The sequence below is a fragment of the Aedes albopictus genome, chromosome 3 (genome assembly GCF_035046485.1).
Source record: "Aedes albopictus strain Foshan chromosome 3, AalbF5, whole genome shotgun sequence".
NCBI lineage: Eukaryota > Metazoa > Arthropoda > Insecta > Diptera > Culicidae > Aedes > Aedes albopictus.
Window position 1 is genome coordinate 43,261,161 of NC_085138.1, and position 19,874 is coordinate 43,281,034.

Here is a 19,874-nt window from a genome sequence, read left to right on the forward strand (position 1 = left end):
CCGTCCCTTTCCTCCTAATCTACTTTCTTCCTCCTCTCTACATATACAACTCATGTATTTTCACATGTTCATAACCATCGATAGAACAAAAAAAAAACAGAAGCGGGTTGAAAGCAGTTTACTTTGCCGTTCTTTACTTCCAACTTTCACAGCACAGTGCCAATCTATCAGATAACGCCTACGAGTTAATCAAGCTAACTTTGCCGCGCAATATCTTCAGAGTAATAAATACACCCCTTAGCATCCACGGAATCTCCTGGTTCCTGTATTCATCCCTCTAAAATTATCTCTATGAATTCTAATACGAATCGATGTACGAATTCTAATACGAATCGATGGAGGAATTCCTTTGAAACTGCTTGAAGTAATTCAAAGATAGCTTCAGGTACCGTAAACTGGGATGTAGTTGATCAGTGGGGTGAACCTGATCACTCAATTACCCACGAATATCGACTTTCAAGGAAGTTATCATTCCATTTTAATGTTACGTCATTGGATTGCGAATGGTCAAATTATAATTGTTGCTTTCTTGAAGTCAATATCCGCGGATAATTGAATGATCAGGTTCACCCCACTGATCAACTACACCCCAGTTTACGGTAATCCTGTAGAAATTCTTGGGTGCACCCGGTGCAGAGTGGAGCCCTGAATACAATTTGAAGAGATCCCAAGAAGAATTTCTGAAGGAATCACAAGAGGAATTTCTGGATAAATCCTGAAAGAACTCCTGGATTCTAGCAGGAATGCCTGAAGGAATTTATGAAGAAATCTCATTCTGACCGTATATTTGGAGAAATTCTTTGAGGAATTTCTGGATAAATACCTGGAGCAATCTTCACAAAAAATCCTGGAAGATTCCCTGGAGAAATTTCTGAAAAAGTTTCTTTACAAATTCCTAGCTGGATTTCTGAGGAAATTTCTGGAAGAATTTCTGCAGAAATTCCTGGAGGAATTCTTAAATATATCCCTGGAGGATATCCTGGAGGAATCCCTGAAGCAATTCATGTAGGAATCTCCGGGGGAAATCCGGGGGAGGACCTTCTGGACTGGTGGAATTCCTGAAGGAAACGCTGGAAAAATTCCTGGAGAAATCCCTAGAAGCATTCTTGGAGGAATGTCTGGATGAATTTCTGTAAGAATACCTAAAGGAATTCCTGGATAAATTCACGAAGGAATCTCTGGAGTAATTCCTGAAGGTATTCCTAAAGGAATTCTAGGAGGAAACCCTGAAGAAATTTCTGAAGAAATCCCTTGAGGAATTCCTGAAAGAATTCCTAGAAGAGTTTCTGGAGGCATTCCTGTAGAAATTCTTGGAAGAATTTCTTTAGGTATATTTGAAGAAATTCCTGGAGAATTGAAGAATTTCTAAAGGAAACCATTCCTGGTTTAATCTCAGGAGGAATTCTTGAAGAAGTACCGGGAGAATATCCTGAAGGAATCCCTGAAGAAATTCCTGGGAGAACCTCTGGAGAAAACCCAGGGGGAATGCCTGGAGGAACTTCTAGAGAAACTCTTGACAGAATCCCTGAAGAAATTCCCTAAGGAAACTTTGGAGTAATCACTGGAGGTATTAGTGGAGCAATACTTGGAGCAATCTAGGAGGAATCCCTGGAGAGAAATCCTTGAAGAATTTTCTAGAGGAATTCCTGAAGGAATCCTTGAAGCAATTTTCAAAGGAATCTCTGGAAGAATTCCATTGAGGAATCTCTAAAGGAATGCCTGGGCAAATTCCTGGCGAAATCCCTGAAGCTATTCCTGAAGGAATCGCTGGATAAATTACTGGAGATATTTTTGGAAGAATTTCTGAATCAATTCCTGTAAGAATTCGTGGAGGAATCTCTGGAATTTTTCCTGGAGCAATTTCAGGAGAATTTCATGGGCTGGAGGAATTCCTGGATCATCCAGGCTTAACGAACTCCTGGAGGAATGCTTGAAGGAATCACTAAAGGAACTCCTGACAAATCTCTACAGAAACTCCCGGAGGAATTTCTATAGGAATCTCTGAAAGAATTCCTGTTGGAATTCCTGGAGGCATTCTTATGAATTTTCAGAGGAATCTCTGGAAAATCTCGTGGAGGAATTTCTGGAGGTTTCCCTGGAGGAATCCCAGGAAGTATTCTAGAAGAAACCCTAATAGGAATTCCTGAGGGAATTCCAGAATGAATTTATAAGGGACATCGTATGAAGTATCGCAGAAAGAATTCTTGGAGGAATCCTGAAGGAATGCTTAGAAGAGTTCATGGATGATTTCCTATAGGAATCCCTGTAGCAGTTCCTGAAGAAACCCCAGGAAGAATCCCGGAAGCAATCCCAAGGGGAATTCTTAAGGGTATCTCTAAACAGTGCCTCAAGGACGTCCTGTATTAATTCCTGGAGAAGTTCCTGAAATATATCCAGGAGGAATTCCTGAAGGAGTCCCAAGAAGAGTTCCTGGAAGAGCCCTTGTAGGAAATTTTAAAATAATACCTGGAGTTGTTCCTGAAAGAATTACAGAAAAGAATCGCCAGTGAATCTCTGGAGGAATTCCTGAATAAATCATATGAGGAATCCCGGAAGCAAGCCCAGGGGAGCTTTCTTAACGAATTGCTGGAAGAATTTCTATCAATAGGAATCCAAGTCTTCAGAAATTTCAGGACGAATTATTCAAGGAATCCTTGGTGGACTTTTAATGGATTTTCTGTACAAAATGTTTAAGGAATTCCTGGATTAATTATTGAATAATCTCTGGTCTGGAAAAATTCCTGTCGAAATTCATAAAAGGATCTGAAATTCCTTCGGGAATACTTGGAGAAATTCTTGAAGGAATCCACATTGGAACAACCATTGGAGGAAACTTTAAAGATATCCCAGGAGAAAACTGTAGTACCATACTTTATGCGTTTCACAATATTCGCTTCTTTGTACGCTTTATACTTGAAAACTCACAAAAGTTTTCGGTCTGTCTGGTGGAGCATCATTTTCACTTATGACATCAATTTTTGCAGCAACACCAATATTCCTGCGCCAATTTCTCTACCCTGCGCCATTCTTTCTACTTCATGTTGATTGAACTTATTATCAAGCCTATTCTTTCTGTCTTCCTCTTTAAAGAATGAAAGTTTTCTCCACTGCTCTATGAATTCCGAAGGAATCAATATCGTCAGCATAGCCGAGGAGCATGTGCGATCGTGTGATAGTCTTATTTTTCTACTTGGCATATCGATCCTTCGAGTACAGTGTTCATCAGTAAATTTAATAATGCTTCAATCCATCGAACGGTACAAACGACGACTGTGATTCGAACAATTGATATGGATGCATCTAGTGTTGCGTATTAGCCCAAATAGTTTAGCTGGAAACCCATGTTCTGTCAATATCTGTCAAAACTGATTTCTTTTTCTGAATCATACCCAAACAATGAACATATGGTGGGTATGCAAGTTATACTTCCGAAATATGTCGAGACAGTATCGTAAACTCTGAACTTCTCTGAAATCAACACACTCTAGTCTGTACCCTTTCTTGTGGCCCCATTCTTTCACTTTTCGAAGTTATGTACTCTCGACGTTTTGTCACCCAATCTTTTCTTGTAGTTTGGCCTTATGTGGCCATTCAACAAGCTTGTTAAAATTCATCATCCTCCCATATCTTTATATAAGAATCTGGTAAATTGATTGATGTAGCTGCTCACTCCCGCGTTTAAGAAGTTCGATCGGTATCTCATCCTTCCCAGCAGCCTTGCTTTTTTTAAACTTCTCCAGGCCTTTCTTAACCTCATCCAATGCTGGTGGTTCCATGCTTGGCCGTATGTTAATCCAGCTTCTTGGTGCACTTCCATACTGTTACAATTTAACAAATCTTCGTAGTACTTCTTCCACCTGTCTGTCAGCAAATTTCCTTCCCGGTCATTACACATGGTCGGCTCTAGCGCAGTTTTGTACCGCGCATTTATTGATAGTTGCATAAAACCTCCGCATAACGTTCCGATCTTTACTTGCGTGCGCTTTAGCAATCACGTGCTAGAGCTTCTTGCTGTGGTGGATGCGTTTTTCTTCTGCTTTGCTGTAATGAAGTGCCCCACACAATGCATACGTTCGCGTGTGCGTGACAGTTGTTTGATACATTTCCCATGGGAAAACTGTAAAAAAAACGGAAACCTCGACGGAACGGACGCTATGTGCTCCAGGCTTTAAGCTGAGCTCTCTGTTGAGCCGGATACTAGCCTTACCTTACCTTACCGGTCAGGCTAAGGCCGGGGTGGCCTCTGCTGTACATAGTAGCCGCCTCCATTCCACTCGGTCCATGGCTGTTTGTCTCCAGTTCCGCACTCTGCGTAGGGTCCGCAGATCGTCCTCCACTTGGTCGACCCACCTAGCTCGCTGCGCTCCACGTCTTCTTGTACCGGTCGGATGACTCTCGAGAACCATTTTAGTCGGGTTGCTATCCGACATCCTGATGACGTGACCCGCCCACCGTAGCCTCCCGAACTCCAAGGGCGCGTTGGTCCTCTGCACGTAGGGTCCATGTTTCGTGCCCATAGAGGACGACCGGTCTAATCAACGTTTTGTAGATGGTTAACTTCGTGTTACGGCGAACTTTATTCGATCGTAGAGTTCTGCGGAGTCCAAAGTAGGCACGATTTCCTGCCACAATGCGCCTCTGAATGTCTCTGCTGGTGTCGTTGTCGTCGGTCACCAGTGAGCCCAAGTACACGAATTCTTCAACCGCCTCGATTTCATCACCGTCGATATGAATTCGGGGTGGCGGGCGCGGTGATTCCTCCCTGGAGCCCTTTGCCATCATGTACTTTGTCTTCGACACATTAATGACTAATCCGATTCGCCTGGCTTCACTCTTTAGTCGGATGTACGTTTCCGCCATCGTCTCAAATTTACGAGCAATAATATCAATATCATCGGCGAAATCAAGCAGCTGAACGGACCTCGTGAAAATCGTCCCACTCGTGTTTATCCCCGCTCTTCTTATTACACCCTCCAAAGCAATGTTGAACAGCAAGCACGAAAGACCATCACCTTGCCGTAACCCTCTGCGAGATTCGAAGGGAGTCGAGAGTGTCCCTGATACTCGAACTACGCACATCACTCGATCCATCGTCGCCTTGATCAACCGTATCAGTTTATCCGGGAATCCGTATTCGTGCATAATCTGCCATAGCTGTTCTCGATCGATTGTATCATACGTCGATTTGAAATCGATGAACAAGTGATGTGTGGGCACGTTGTATTCGCGGCATTTCTGCAACACCTGGCGGATGGCGAACATCTGGTCCGTTGTAGCGCGTTCACCCATAAATCCAGCCTGATATTGCCCCACGAACTCTCTTGCAATCGGTGATAGACGGCGGCATAAAATTTGAGAGAGTATCTTGTAGGCAGCGCTCAGTAGTGTGATCGCGCGGTAGTTCCCGCAATCCAACTTGTCGCCCTTTTTGTAGATGGGACACACGATACCTTCCATCCATTCCTCCGGTAATACTTCCTCCTCCCAAATCTTGGTAATGACCCAGTGTAGTGCTCTCACCAGTGCTTCTCCACCGTATTTTAGAAGCTCGCTTGGTAGTTGATCTGCTCCAGCGGCTTTGTTGTTTTTCAACCGGCCAACCTCCTCCTCAATCTCTTGAAGGTCAGGGGCCGGAAGTCTTTCGTCCTGTGCACATACTCCTAGATCTGTTACCACGCCACCTCCGGTACTTTCAATGTCGCCATTGAGGTGCTCATCGTAATGCTGCCGCCACCTCTCGACCACCTCACGCTCGCTCGTGAGAATATTCCCGTGATTATCTCGGCACATGTCGGCTTGTGGCACAAAGCCTCTGCGCTAACGGTTCAGCTTCTCGTAGAACTTTCGTGTGTCCTTAGCGCGGTACAGCTCTTCCATCGCTTCGCGATCTCGTTCTTCCTGCTGGCGCTTCTTCATCCGGAAGACTGAGTTCTGCCTGTTCCGCGCCTGTTTGTAACGTGCCTCATTCGCTCTCGTACGGTGTTGCAGCATTCTCGCCCATGCTGCATTCTTCTCGTTTTTCAACTGTTCACATTCGCCATCGTACCAGTCGTTTCTGTGATTCGGAGTCGCGAAGCCTAGTGCTGTAGCCGAGGTACTACCTATGGCGGATCGGATGTCCCTCCAGCCATCTTCAAGAGTAGCTGCGCCAAGCTGCTCTTCCGTTGGTAGGGCCACTGCTAACTGCTGCGCGTAGTCTTGAGCCACTTCTACGTTACGCAGCTGCTCGATGTTGAGTCGCGGCGTTCGACTTCGACGCGTGGTGATAACTGTCGAAAGTTTTGAGCGCATGCATACAGCGACTAAGTAGTGATCCGAATCTATATTCGCACTGCGATATGTGCGGACATTGGTTATATCCGAGAAGAATTTACCGTCGATTAGAACGTGGTCGATTTGGTTTTCTGTTTGTTGGTCGGGTGATCTCCAGGTGGCTTTGTGGATATCTTTGCGGGGGAAGAAAGTGCTTCGGACTACCATACCACGGGAGGCTGCAAAGTTTACGCATCGCTGGCCGTTATCATTCGATACGGCGTGCAGGCTGTTTCGCCCGATTACCGGTCTGTACATTTCCTCCCTTCCTACCTGCGCGTTCATGTCGCCGACAACGATTTTCACGTCACGCGGCGAGCAACCATCGTATGTTTGCTCTAACTGCGCGTAGAACGCTTCTTTCTCGTCATCGGGTCTCCCTTCGTGTGGGCAGTGGACGTTGATGATGCTGTAGTTGAAGAAACGGCCCTTAACTCTCAACATGCACATCCTTGCGTTGATCGGCTGCCACCCGATCACACGTTGTCGCATCTTGCCCAACACTATAAATCCTGTTCCCAGTTCATTGGTGGTGCCACAGCTTTGGTAGAAGGTAGCCGCTCGATGCCCGCTTTTCCACACTTTCTGTCCAGTCCAACAAAGTTCCTGCAACGCCACGATGTCGAAGTTGCGGGGATGTAGTTCGTCGTAGATTATCCTGTCACATCCTGCGAAACCTAATGACTTGCAATTCCATGTTCCAAGTTTCCAATCGTAGTCCTTATTTCGTCGCGTGGGTCTTTGCCGATTGTATCGAGTCGTATTTTCTCCTATGTTATTCGCAATGGGGATTTTTACGGGTGGCTTATTGGGCCTCCTGTCTCGCCGGAGGGCCATCGTGCCAGTTCTGTTTAACGTCCCAACCAACACTGGGACGACCACGCTGATGGGGCTACCACCTTGGATCTAGCTGGGCGTGGTGCAGCGTTTCTTACTCAGCCGCTGGATGCCAGAACAGACGCTGTTTGAGCCGCACCTCCTTGGTGAACAGACACTCGGATCGTACCTCCTCAATCTAGCTGAAGTCAGAAGGACAACAGTGCCCAGGCTGCACTACCAGCTAAGCACACAACTCTTAGCTGGCGGTCTTTGTCATCGCTTGACCCGTGGAAGCATGAGGTAGGAACTTGTGAGGACCAGAGCTATATTGGATGCTCTCCTTATCGACTCACCGTTTTGCAGCCCCCGGATACTAGCCACTAGCATTCGATTCTTGAAGGCATTCTTCTTGTTCGCCACTCGTTGGCACTTCTTATCGAATCAAGAATTATTACGTTTACGTTGCCGAGCGAAATCTATTACCTCTTGAAATAGTGAGTGTAACGCCGTTCTTTTCATTCCAGCCTCCTGCGGTGACTACGCCCCGGAAGACTATCCGGATCACACCTATTTGTCTTCGTACCGATTTGTGCCACAGCAGGACCACACCATGCAGCGGAGGATCATGGAAAACCATAAAAAGCACATGTAAGTAACCGTCAGCAATCAGTCTTCGGCATATTTTTGACACTCATTTTCCCTGCTTCCCCCAGAGGACAATCACCGGCGGAAGCGGATCTCAACCTGCTGGAGACGGCCCGACGGTGCGAGCTGTACGGGATGAAGATGCACCCGGCCAAAGACCACGAGGGGGTGCCGCTCAATCTGGCTGTGGCCCACATGGGCATCGCCGTCTTCCAGGGCATCACCCGGATAAACACCTTCTCGTGGGCCAAAATCCGCAAGATCTCCTTCAAGCGGAAAAAGTTTCTCATCAAGCTGCACCCGGAGAATTACGTGAGTGGTTGCTGGAAGGATAAACTGATCGCAAGTTATCTGATTTTCCTATACTTGTAGATGTACCACAAAGACACGGTGGAGTTCTTCTTCGAGGGCCGGAACGAGTGCAAAAATTTCTGGAAGAAATGCGTGGAAAACCATGGTTTCTTCCGTTGTTCGACTGTACAGAACGTGCAGAGGCGGAAAGCGCGGGTTTTGTCCAGGGGAAGTTCATTCAGGTAAGCAGACAGGACTTTTCAGATGTTTAACATCTTGGTTCACAGTTCAAATGCACTGCTCAAAGCTTCTCACTACCCCCCTCATCATGGTGCTTGCGGTTATCGACGCTTGCTAGGGGAAGGACACCCAAGGGGAATGTCACTAATCTTTGTTCACACCCCAACAAGTTTCCTTGTTGGATCACATTCCCTCAAATGGTCTAAGGCCAAAATAAAATTTGCGTTAGCTTAACTGTAACAAATCAGTAGCTAAAATTTTCATCACAAATTCTACAATTTCGCTTAACAGTATTTGAAATAAATATTTCCTATGGCCCAGTTACTTGTATAGACTGCTTGAAAATATTAAAATGAACGCTTCGTTAAAAACTTTTCTTATCGCTTTATTTTTGCTTTAACAGGTACAGCGGCAAAACACAGAAACAAATCATCGAATTCGTTCGGGGCAATTACGTGAAGCGGCAAACGTTCCAAAGGTAAATATTGCTTTTTTCCTACACCGTACCAATACTGATAACAATCATTACGGCAAATGATGATGACAACGATGAACGTTCTTCTTTTGGCTTTTTCCCTAGACCTTGTCTTGTGTCTAATCCGTCTCATTTACTTCCATACCCTTGGAAACCTAGTCCTATCCTTACAGTTGATTTTTCTTTTTTCCATCCTATCCACCTGTCTGTCTACATTTTTTTTACAAAAAAATCGCGCCATTTCTACAATCCCACCGTTTTCTTTAGCATTTGTCAATAAACAAAAACAAAACGCGCTCACCACTCCAATAGCTCATTTCCTTGTTCACCCCTTCCGCTATTCATCCGGCGACTTCCCACTGAATCTGGCTTTTGTCTCGACTCGACTGTGTAGGCTTTTGTATTTGCTTTTTCCCTTTCAGTTACTACCGTTTTTTTTCTCTCATTAATGTCTGGTTTGGTTGGTATTTGCCTCAGTTTTACGTTGGTACGCGCTTCTAAAACGCTTTTCAACATTAGCATCAAACAAATTTCCACTGATTGCATATCTTTCCACATCTTTCCCGCGTATTCCGTTGACACTTTCTTTGATTTCCGTCCGCCAATTCCCGCACACGGCGCGTAGGACTTTGGTGGTACCGTCACTACACCACCACAACCGTACCACCGCCAACCAATCACCACCACCAACACTATCGCACGAACATCAAGTCCTTCTAGTACAACTTCCGACCTCATCATCCTATTCCGCGCCGCAGACCGCAATCAGTAATTGACCGACGGAATGTAAATATGAGGCTTCACGTTGGAAACCCTCCAGTTTATCTTCCCGTAGGGAGTTTGTAGTTGAGCTTACACCTTTTTGTTTTAGTTATGGATTATGGTTTATATTGCTTTTCTATGATTGTAAAACATAGCAACATTGTTTGAAAACGAAAGTTACATTCGAACGAGAGGGTATTTTCACAGACAAACAGGCGTAACACTTGTGAAATTTCCATCAACCACGCTTTTAACGATCATTTTAAATCTCCATAGTTGTGGCTTTTACAACTAGAGGCGCGCGCATCGTTTTTGTATGCGTTTGACGTTTCACAATAGCGACTTCTGTTGACGATATTGCTCAACGCAGTGTTTCGTGAAACATTTCCACCAGGTGGTGGTAGTGCGGACTCTTTACGAAATTTTTCTAGGTGTTACGTCTGTTTGCCTGTGGTATTTCGTTCGATGAATATTTTACTCAAAACAAGAGTATTATTGGAAACAAATCCAACTTCTGCTGTTTTCATTGCGTTCTTGTTTAGTCTTCAATTAGCTAAATTTATTGTAGAAGAGCATAATAATAAACTAATAATTTATTAATTCATTAACTATTATAATTATATTATTAATTTTTATTATTTTAATTTACATGTTTAATCTTTATTAAATCATTTCACTTTGTTATTTTAAACAAGCTGGTGAAAAATGAGAAGTAATGGAGCTCATTTAGAATAGATAGAAGTTGTAAATAATTGAAAACAATCGATGCCTAGGATAGATTTATTTTTACTTATTTTCACGAGTGTGAAGAATGTGAACGCACTATGCCGCGTGGAGCTTAAGTTACTATTTATAAAAGATTTTGTATAGGAGGCTCAGTTGCATTGATGATGAACAAGGATGGAAAAGTATGGACATTACAGCTGAGTAGACAGATGCAAAGGTAAAACAAACCTGCTCACGAGCAATAGGGGCCCGAGAATACTCTCACTTCGTTATAAACAAATGAGTCAAATGATTAACAGATGACCGAAAACAACCTATGATTTGTTTTCTAATTAAATTGAATAACATTTTGATAAGGTTTATAAACTTCTTTAGATATTCTATCAGAACCACTTTTTAAACTTATAGCATAATCCCGGACTTTCTTCCGGGAATCTTTCATAAATTTTCCCCTGTCTTTCTTCATTGGTTTTCCCCAGGCTTTGTTAGAGATTCCTCCCGAGATTTATTCAAGGATTCTTCCCTAGACTCCTTCAGGGATTCATTCATTAATTTCTCCCGGAACTCCTTCGGGTGTACTTTTAGGTGTTACTTCCGGAATTCATTTAAGGATTTCTATGGGGATTCCTCCTGAATCCTCTCAGCGACTCATCAGAAACTCCTCCCAATATTTCTTCAGTTCGTCTTCACCGGTTTTCCTTTGAGAATTTATCCCAGTATGTATTTCTTCGGTAAACCTCCCGAATTTATATTAATGATTCTTCCAGAGATGCTTTCAAGAATTTCTCTTGGGATTTCTTTAGGGATTTCTTCAGGATCTACTTCTGAATTCCTCTCAGGCATTTTCGTGGATTCCCTCGGGGATTACTTCAGAGATTTCTCTTGGGACTCCTACAGTTCTTAGGATTCCTTCAATCACTCCTTCAGGGATTTTCCCTAGGATTCCTCCATAGATTCTTTAAGGATTTGTTAAGGATATTCAAAGCAACTCCTTTTAAGATTCGTTCAGGGATTACTCCATGATGTTTTAGGGATTCCTTCAAGAATTTCTTCAGGAATTCCATCATGTTCCCTTGTTTGTGTTCTCATTAATTTTACTTGGGTTTTCTTTTCGGATACCTCTCGAGATTGTTCCAGCGGTTATTTAAAGAGTTCCTCTGAGATTTCTTTAGGGATTTCTCTCGAAATTTCTTCAATGATTTCCTTCGGGATCCCTTTAGAGATTTCTTCCTCCAAATTCATGTAGAGATTCCTTTGAAAATTTCTCCTCGTTTTTCAGGGATTCCTTCAAAGATTTCTGCTTTCCCTATTGCTTCATTGATTCTTCTTGGAATTCCTTTTTGGAATTTGCCCAGAATTCCTTTTAGGCATTATCCAGAGATTCTTTCAGAGAAACCTTCTGAAAAATTCAATAAGTTCTCCAGGTTATGTAAATTTTCAGAATTCCTTCCGAGATGCTTCCCCAATTTTCTGCTGAGATTTTTAGTTATTCCTGCTGAGATTTGTTTTAGAATTCTCTTAGAGACCACTTTTAAAACTCTCCTTGAAAATCTTTAAGGAATTTCTGCGGGGATTCATCCCATTTTTTTTCAGGAATTCCTTCGGAATCGTCCTGGGATTTATTTAGGGATTCCTCTTAAGACTTCTCCCAGGATTTTTCTGAGTCTGGATTCCTTCAGATAATACTCGTGGGATCCCTGCAAGGATGACTCACAGAGGGGGATTATATGGTTGACGTTAAGTCAGACCGAACCATCTGTTTTTCAATGATCTTCGGAAAATGTCCAGCAAGATTGGTGGATATCAAATGCATTATTTTCTGAAATAACTACAATTCTTCTATGCAATGAAACATCTGCATCAAAATAATGTAATATTATAATTTAAAAATCATATTATGGAGAGTGGGGTCGCAGATCCTTCGATAATGTAACGAACCATGAAAATATTTAGTAATGGGACACAATGGGAAATGGGCAGCATACTATCAAAAATTGATTTAAAAAAAATGCCATTAATGGATTCTCCCTTACGAAAAAAACTAGACCGGCCGGGAAGCGATCCTAGGCACTCTCAACATGGTCATTAGCGTGGGTCATGGAGGTTGTTTTTTTAGATCAACGTTTTTTTATTCCATTTCGGGTCCAGAGTGATTGTACAAAGTTTGAGCGCGATCTGTTATGCCTACACTTTGCGCATCGTGATTGAAATTTGTATGGGATTTTTAATGAGAAAACTTACTTTTTTTTGCATTTTCCTTATTGAATAATAAAATTATTCTGAAAGTATATAACCAATTATGTTAAAGTATGGCCTCAGATGTCCTGAAAAACTCTACCGAACCAAAAAAAACTAAAAAAAACTAAAATAGGACCTTTTTTTAATAATCTCGAAAACAAGTGAAAATATCGCATTTTCAATGTCAAATATGGCCCAATAGGGTTCTAGATTTGCCGATTTAGTCTAGAAAAGTTACGTTTTTAAATAAAATCTGAAATGTTAGCATAAATTCCACTTAAACTCTTTGCACAACTCGCACAACATAACTGAGAGCTTCCTCTGCCAATGACCATTTTGCATGTCGGATATACACACGTGGCAGGCACGAAGATACTCTATGCCCAAGGAAGTCAAGGAAATTTCCTTTACGAAAAGATCCTGGACCGACCGGGAATCGAACCCGTCACCCTCAGCATGGTCATGCTGAATACCCGTGCGTTTACCGCCTCGGCTATATGGGCCCCCATGTATATGGACAGTACTTCTAGAATAATAGTATTTTTTTTTGCCGTTTTCAACTATTAGTGCTCAAAACTAGAAACAGTAAAACTCTAGGTAAAACTTCAAAGAGTAGTCTATGTTAAATGAAGGAAAAATGAATGTTTGTATATTAGCAGTCCAACGAACATTCGGCCTATAGCCTTCCTATGGGAAGGGAAGCTCGGCTGTACTCTCCTCTTCCCATAGAGTGTTGCGTAATTTGAGAAAAAAGCCTTGTCGCACCAGATGTTATTTATAGACCACCTCACGGCGAAATTCTATCTCTTTCGCTCTTTCAGAGAGTTTGAAAACAACAGGACCAGTACCTGTCAAATTTGGCAGGTGTTGGTTCCGTTGTTTTCTGATTTTCCGTAGGAGAGAAAGAGACCGATTTCTTGATGACGTCACCGTGCAATGGAGTATATCACGAATATCTTGGCTACACAGCAAAAAAATCTAAAAATTACACCCGACGTAAACAAATTTGACATATGAATTTCTATTTCATCTCACTGAATTTTATATCAAACAATTTCTTGCATGGAATGTTGGACGCAAGCTTCATACTAAGAGCAAACTATAAATTTAAAAACTGATGGAAAATTTGTCTGATATGACGGGGTGCTTTTGTTACATATTTTTTAGCTCGCACTAGTATTTTCAGCTATAAAAATATTCAGCAATTCCTCCCAATAATTCTCCATGGATTTCTCCCGGAATCCTTTAAGAAGTTCCTACCGGTTTTCCCAAAGGGTTCCCTCCATAATTATTTCAGGGATTCCTCCCGGGATTTTCTTAGGTTTTCTCCCGGGATACTCCGAGGGGTTCCTTCCGGAATTCCTTGATGGACTTCTCACGGATTTCCTTTAGGGTTCTTTTAATGTCTCCTGTCTTGTCCTCTCCGTCAAGGATATTCCATCACCAGAATTTCTTTGCTGTTTTCTACCGGGATTCCTCCCTGAGTCCTTCTCAAGTTTCCTTTAGGGATTTCTCCTACGATTCCTTCGTGAATTCCTCTATGATTATATTAAGCATTCCTCCAGGATTTTTTCTGAAATTCCATTAAGAATTCCTCCTGGGATTCTTTCGTTGATTTATGCCGAAACACAATTAGGGATGTCTAACGGCATTCCATCAGAGATTTCTTTAATGATTCTCACAGCATTCTTATTTCTTTCATGAATTCTTTCCAGGGATCCATCAGGAATTCTTTCTGGGTTTTCTCACGGGATTCCTTCAGGAATTTCTTTCAGACTTGCTTTAGGGATTCCTTTAAAAATTTCTCTCGGAATTAATTCATTGTTACCTCCCGCGATGTTTTCATTGATTTTTACCAGATATCTTTTAGAGATTCTCCCAAAGATACATTCACTGGATTCTTCCAGGGATTTTTTTTAAAGATTTGTCGAATTATACTTGCGACATTCCTTCATTGATTTCTTCCGTGTTCCAATTATTCCTCCAGAATATTTCCTGTTGTTTTTTCAGGAACTCCTTCAGAGCTTTCTTCCGGGATTCTTTCATTAATTTTTCACATAGTTTCTTGAGAGATTTCTTTCACGATTTCTTTAGAAATTTCATGGTTTTTTTTTTGGCATTTTTTCGCGATTTTCTCAGGGTTCTTTCCTCCGGGATACTTTCCAAGATTACTCAAAGGTCATTTCCTGGTTTTCTTTAAGGATTTCTCCTATGATTTCTAAATATTTCTCCTGGATTCTATCAGTAATCAAAAATCCTCTTAAAAATCGTCCTAGAATATGTTTTCTGGAATTGCGTTGGGATTTCTTTCCGGGATTCCTTCATTGATTCCTCCTGGGATTCTTTTAGAGAATTCTTCCGGGATTCCTTCATTGATTTATCCCGGGATTCCTGATAACTGAACGTTAAATGTCACAGTCAAAGACACTATTCTGAACATGTTTATTTGTTTACAACAAATAATAACCATTTAACAAATTAAATGTGGGCCGAATATTACGGACATTTTTTTTTACTATGTACCCTAATCTTGGCTCATAAGATTCGTTTGATAGTCGTATGAACCCGAAGGAATGAAGAGGAAAAAAGATTTTGTGTGCGGTGACTGTAAAAAGATAACATAAGAAAAAATAAGAAAGATTTTTAGTTTAAGTGATTTTTTATGGGATTGTGAGTGTTTGGCTCCGGGAATGTAATTTGAAAGTAAGATTAGTGAACAAACAGTGATAGTGCTTCTGTAGAAATATTGAAAAAAAAATTGAGCGAATCAGTGGTTCTGGCGCTCGAAAAGAAATAGGCCAACGTTGTATCCTGCAATAGTCAAACTTTTGCACCGTAGACCAATGCTACATGTTTTCGCATCGAATCTTTTCAATGTAATTAATATTTACTTTAGCTTGTTATAAGTTTATGAAACATGCATTGACTAGTACGCGTGATAGGATCAAAATATCATTTCTAGTGCCATAATTCACGAGTTATGATCAAAATTGTCATAAGCGGCTGGCATACTAAGCCAAGGTGTGGTGCACATGCCCTAGTTTCAAACAAATTCTGCATTAGAAAGTGCATTTAATGAGTATTACATACAAACAGAACTACACAATGTCAGTCCTCTCAGTTGACTACTGATATCGAACCACCGTCACTATCACAATGATAGACAATGACTTGAAATTGACCCACATCTAGAACACTAACACTTCGAATGATCTGATATTGTACCATGAATGTTCAAAAAGATTTTAAGAGATGGTCCATCAGTGATATCTACACACCATCACAGTCAGTTCAGTTCTGTCTCTGATAAAGAAAAAAAAAACGTACGCTGTCTTGAATCGCAGTCGGTCTATACAAATCGGTGATTTGATTACCATTGATAATGTCAGAGTGCAACTCTGCATAAAATCCATGTGTAATCCTTTCCTTCCCGTGACTTGATTTCGTCGTGTTAATCACATGTCCTCGATGGTAGTTTTTAAATGTACACTCTTAAGAAAATAGGAATTTACACGTAACGTAAATCATCAACGCACGTAAACATTTCATGACTGAATGGCAAATTTGACTTAATTTTACATCCATCATGTAAGTTCGAGTTGGTTTATATTTATCATTTGTTCCACAACTTGATGATAAATCCGAGAGGTATAGTACGTGCCTCTCAATCAGCGGACTAAAGTTCGAATCCTGTTCATTATTTTACTTATATATGTTTTATCTCTCACTTCGGCTCTAGCGATTGCTAGCTCGACTTTATTTGTGATAGAAGGCGTAAATTTGTGTCAAACGGGTTCCTCCTCCGGGATGCACATACCAAGTGAACTTAAATTTACATGATTTTTTCTAAGAGTGTAGTTCGAATTCATAATTTTAGCCGGTTCTTCATACTTTCGACTTATACTGGAATGTGTCTTATTCTATCTACTCTGCAAATATTATTAATTACCCTGCAGTACTATTGTAATTGTAATTATACTAGTCTAGGAGTAGGGAACAAACCTTTTTCTTGCTGATAATTTATAAAACCGATAATTGATAAAACCGCAAGTGGATAAAACAGATTTGATATACAGGGGATACTCAAAATAACTGGGATAGGTAAAAATTTCACTTTTCAAAAAATGTTCAACTCGCTGTCACTTTTCGAAAAGGGCTTCAAATATTCTCAATGTTTTACTGTAAGTTCATCAACTAGCTGTGTATCAGTGGTCAAAATTTGGAAAAGATCGAGCCATTCTACACGAAGTTATAAAGATTCTAGAAAAAGGTATAATTATTCGATAGCCAACTTTGAGCTGTTATATCTCCGGATTCAATGAACCGAATGCATTGAAATTTTGATCATTTATGACTCATATAATGAGCTATCAAAAACTTTTGACTAAACTTAAAATTCTTTACACGAAAGAAAATTATTACGATTGGATTATTTTTCTAATATACCACCAATATATCCAAAACTTCATCATCGTTTCAAAATTCGAGATAGTAATTATAGCTCATTAAAGTTCCCTCTAGTTGACTTCAATATGAATATGTTTTAAAAGGAAGTAACAAAATAACCGGCATTAAATTGTAAAAGTAATGGGATGCATATCAACTCGATAAATCGAGTAAATAGATAAACGATCAACTCGAGTAAATAGATAAATTTACTAAAAAAACATAGAATAAATGAAACCGCCATAACTTTTTTTCTTATTAATAATATCAATTTAAGTAAACTGTTTTTCAAAGTTCATTATATTAGTCATGGATGATCAAAATTTCATTGCATTCGGTTCATTGAATCCGGAGTTATAACAGCTCAAAGTTGGCTATCGGATAATTATACCTTTTTCTAGAACCTTTATAACTTCGTGTAGAATGGCTCGATCTTTTCCAAATTTTGACCACTGATACACAACTAGTTGATGAACTTACAGTAAAAAAATGAGAATATTTGATGCCCTTTTCGAAAAGTGACAGCGAGTTGAACATTTTTTGAAAAGTGAAAATTTTAAATGTCCCAGTTATTTTGAGTATCCCCTGTATTCTTATCGCGTTTGGAAGTGTTGATTCTTGTATTAATAGAGTGACTAAGGGTATTATCGGCAGGCTTGTTCTCTTCGTCATGGGGTTTTTTGTGGGTCAAATAACCTGAAATTTGGGCATATATATTTGGGCCATCTCTGAGATCAACTCGTTTAAAAAAACCCCATGACGAAGAGAACAAAACTGCCGAAAATACGTAAGTTCTCCTATATCACATTTAATTACATTCCCTTCTGCATACATTTCCAATGCACCTTTCCTAATCTGATCCGTTAACTCTCCATATAGAAATGAATCATGATGCTGCTCTATATGAACTTCTATTTATTTTTCCTATTTGATCTTATCAACTTCTCAACATCTCAATGCAATGTTTTTGTGTAATCACATCACATCAACTTCTATACTTCACAATTTTTATCATTCTCATAAATCACTTGTTCTGATAGTCACGTGTTGAATCCAATGCATCAATCATCACCCTACGCAGAAAACAACTATTCTACCATGTACAGATAGATCTGCTTTTAGACAAGCCACCTACTTTAAGCCCTGCTGATCGGTTGTACTTCTGAAAAGCCCTTTATTGGTGAAACTATAGGGCGTTGTACAATCTAATCATTTACCAAATTCCGACATAATTATCCGTAAGATAGCCGAGCTGCTTCGGTGGGTTTCTAGTGAAATCGTCTTATTGGTGATCTGACTGCATATGCACTGAATCAAATCCCCCCATCAGCTTCTTTTCATTAATCCCACCCAATTAACCTAAAAATACAAACTACTTTTACTACCACTAAATTTAAGGAAGTACGAAAAATACGCTAAGAACCGATTGCTGTTGTTGTCGTTGCTCTATTACTCTACCGTTTTTTATCTCTTTCTTCTTTTGTTCTTTTCTTCTCTTTTTTATATCCGAATTGCAAACAGGTCTCAGTCTTTCCGTCAGGGTCCTCTACATTCAAGTAACCGAAGTCAATCACGCACTTCATGTAATGTGAATCAAAGCATCTCGGCTCATCCCTTACTTCCAATCGAAACCGGTTTGTATTGTTTTGTTTTATTGTTTTTCTTTTTGATTTTGATTGTGTTTTATTGTTTGTTTAATTTGTTATTTTTAAGTTGCTTTGTTTTTGCGTTACTTTGGTTATCAATTGATCCACCTTGTAGTTTTCTTTGCACTTTACAAGAATGACAAACGATACTTTTAGCTTGCAACTTCTAGTATGAGTAATTTTTTGACATTTCAAACTAAAATCCGATTAAATTGTAGATTTTTCAAATCCGAAATTAGAGTCGTTTACAAATGTATCAAAATTTAATTTTTGAGCGTTTTTTGTGGATGTGATTCTGTTTTGATAACTTGTTATTTACCAAAGTCGGGTAATCGGATCTGCAATGCTAACATCTGGCGTGGTTGTTCTCTATTTTGTAGCGGAATGGGAGCGTCGCAGTCAGAGCAACGCCTTGAGGACGCCTTCTCAGATGAGGAAACCAGTGGATACGGGGGAGGATCACCGACCCGGCAGTCCTACCGGACTGGCCAATCGTTCTCAGCTCACGGAAGCCCAGGTGGAGACCTATCCGACGAGGACCTATGCCCAAACGGGCCCCTCGGCGGGCCCAATGGGTACATCCTCGGTGGTGGACCACCATCAGGGGGGCCACCTCCAGCAGGATTCGAGCCGCTCGGTGTCCCCGGGGGGCACCTGGAGTTCGCCATACCACCCCAGCAACAGCAGCCATGTGCGAGAAGCCGATCGGGTTCGTGTACGTCAAGACGGTCTCAGTTCCGGTGAGTAGAGTTTGCTTTATTTGTTTATGGTTTTCTATCATTTGAGACAGTGGTTTTCAACATCCAGGAAATCGAAAATAAAAGAGTTATTATTGATTGGCTCTGAATTGAAATTAGGGCTAGTTTCAAAAATATGGGGCTACGACAATTTAGCTTTTTTGATCTCTGGAAGCTTTGAGCTTTACTCAATGCTTCACAAAGAGTACTGCATGAATCAAGGAGTAAAGCGACAAGCAAAACCGTGTACGATAGTGTAATCGAGATCAGTTCTACGCCTTCAAGGGGTGGTGAAGCGGCTACGTAGCTTGGAGGAAAGATGCGCCCGTCTAGCGAATTGGGAGTCGTGGGTTCGATTCCCTACGGAGCACGTAGATTTCTTTTTGCAATTCAAATCTCGATTTGTTCGTCGAACACGTTTTTCTGTTGTGTTCATGAATGTTAAAGCATTTCCAACATTGTGATTTCCACTTGGCTTGGTAAGCCTCCCTAAGTAAAATCAATGAATTGACAACTTCAGGGTTTAACCAAAGTACT

At 40.9% G+C, this 19,874-nt stretch overlaps 1 protein-coding gene across 6 annotated transcripts in view; it reads left to right on the forward strand.

The window, feature by feature from the left end:
- LOC109431761 (FERM, ARHGEF and pleckstrin domain-containing protein 2-like) overlaps positions 1-19,874 on the forward strand; it is a 201,926-nt gene that overhangs the window by 147,260 nt on the left and 34,792 nt on the right. For 3 of the 6 annotated variants that reach the window (XM_029868959.2, XM_062861298.1, XM_062861296.1), the window contains exons 4-9: positions 7,656-7,779; positions 7,845-8,088; positions 8,149-8,309; positions 8,711-8,785; positions 18,476-18,588; positions 18,981-19,340. In XM_029868959.2, the coding sequence (XP_029724819.2) occupies positions 7,656-7,779; positions 7,845-8,088; positions 8,149-8,309; positions 8,711-8,785; positions 18,476-18,588; positions 18,981-19,340 (1,077 nt within the window). Of the gene's footprint in view, positions 1-7,655; positions 7,780-7,844; positions 8,089-8,148; positions 8,310-8,710; positions 8,786-18,475; positions 18,589-18,980; positions 19,341-19,874 lie in introns of those variants that run through there. The other 3 variants (XM_062861299.1, XM_062861300.1, XM_062861297.1) reach the window with 2 other exon arrangements.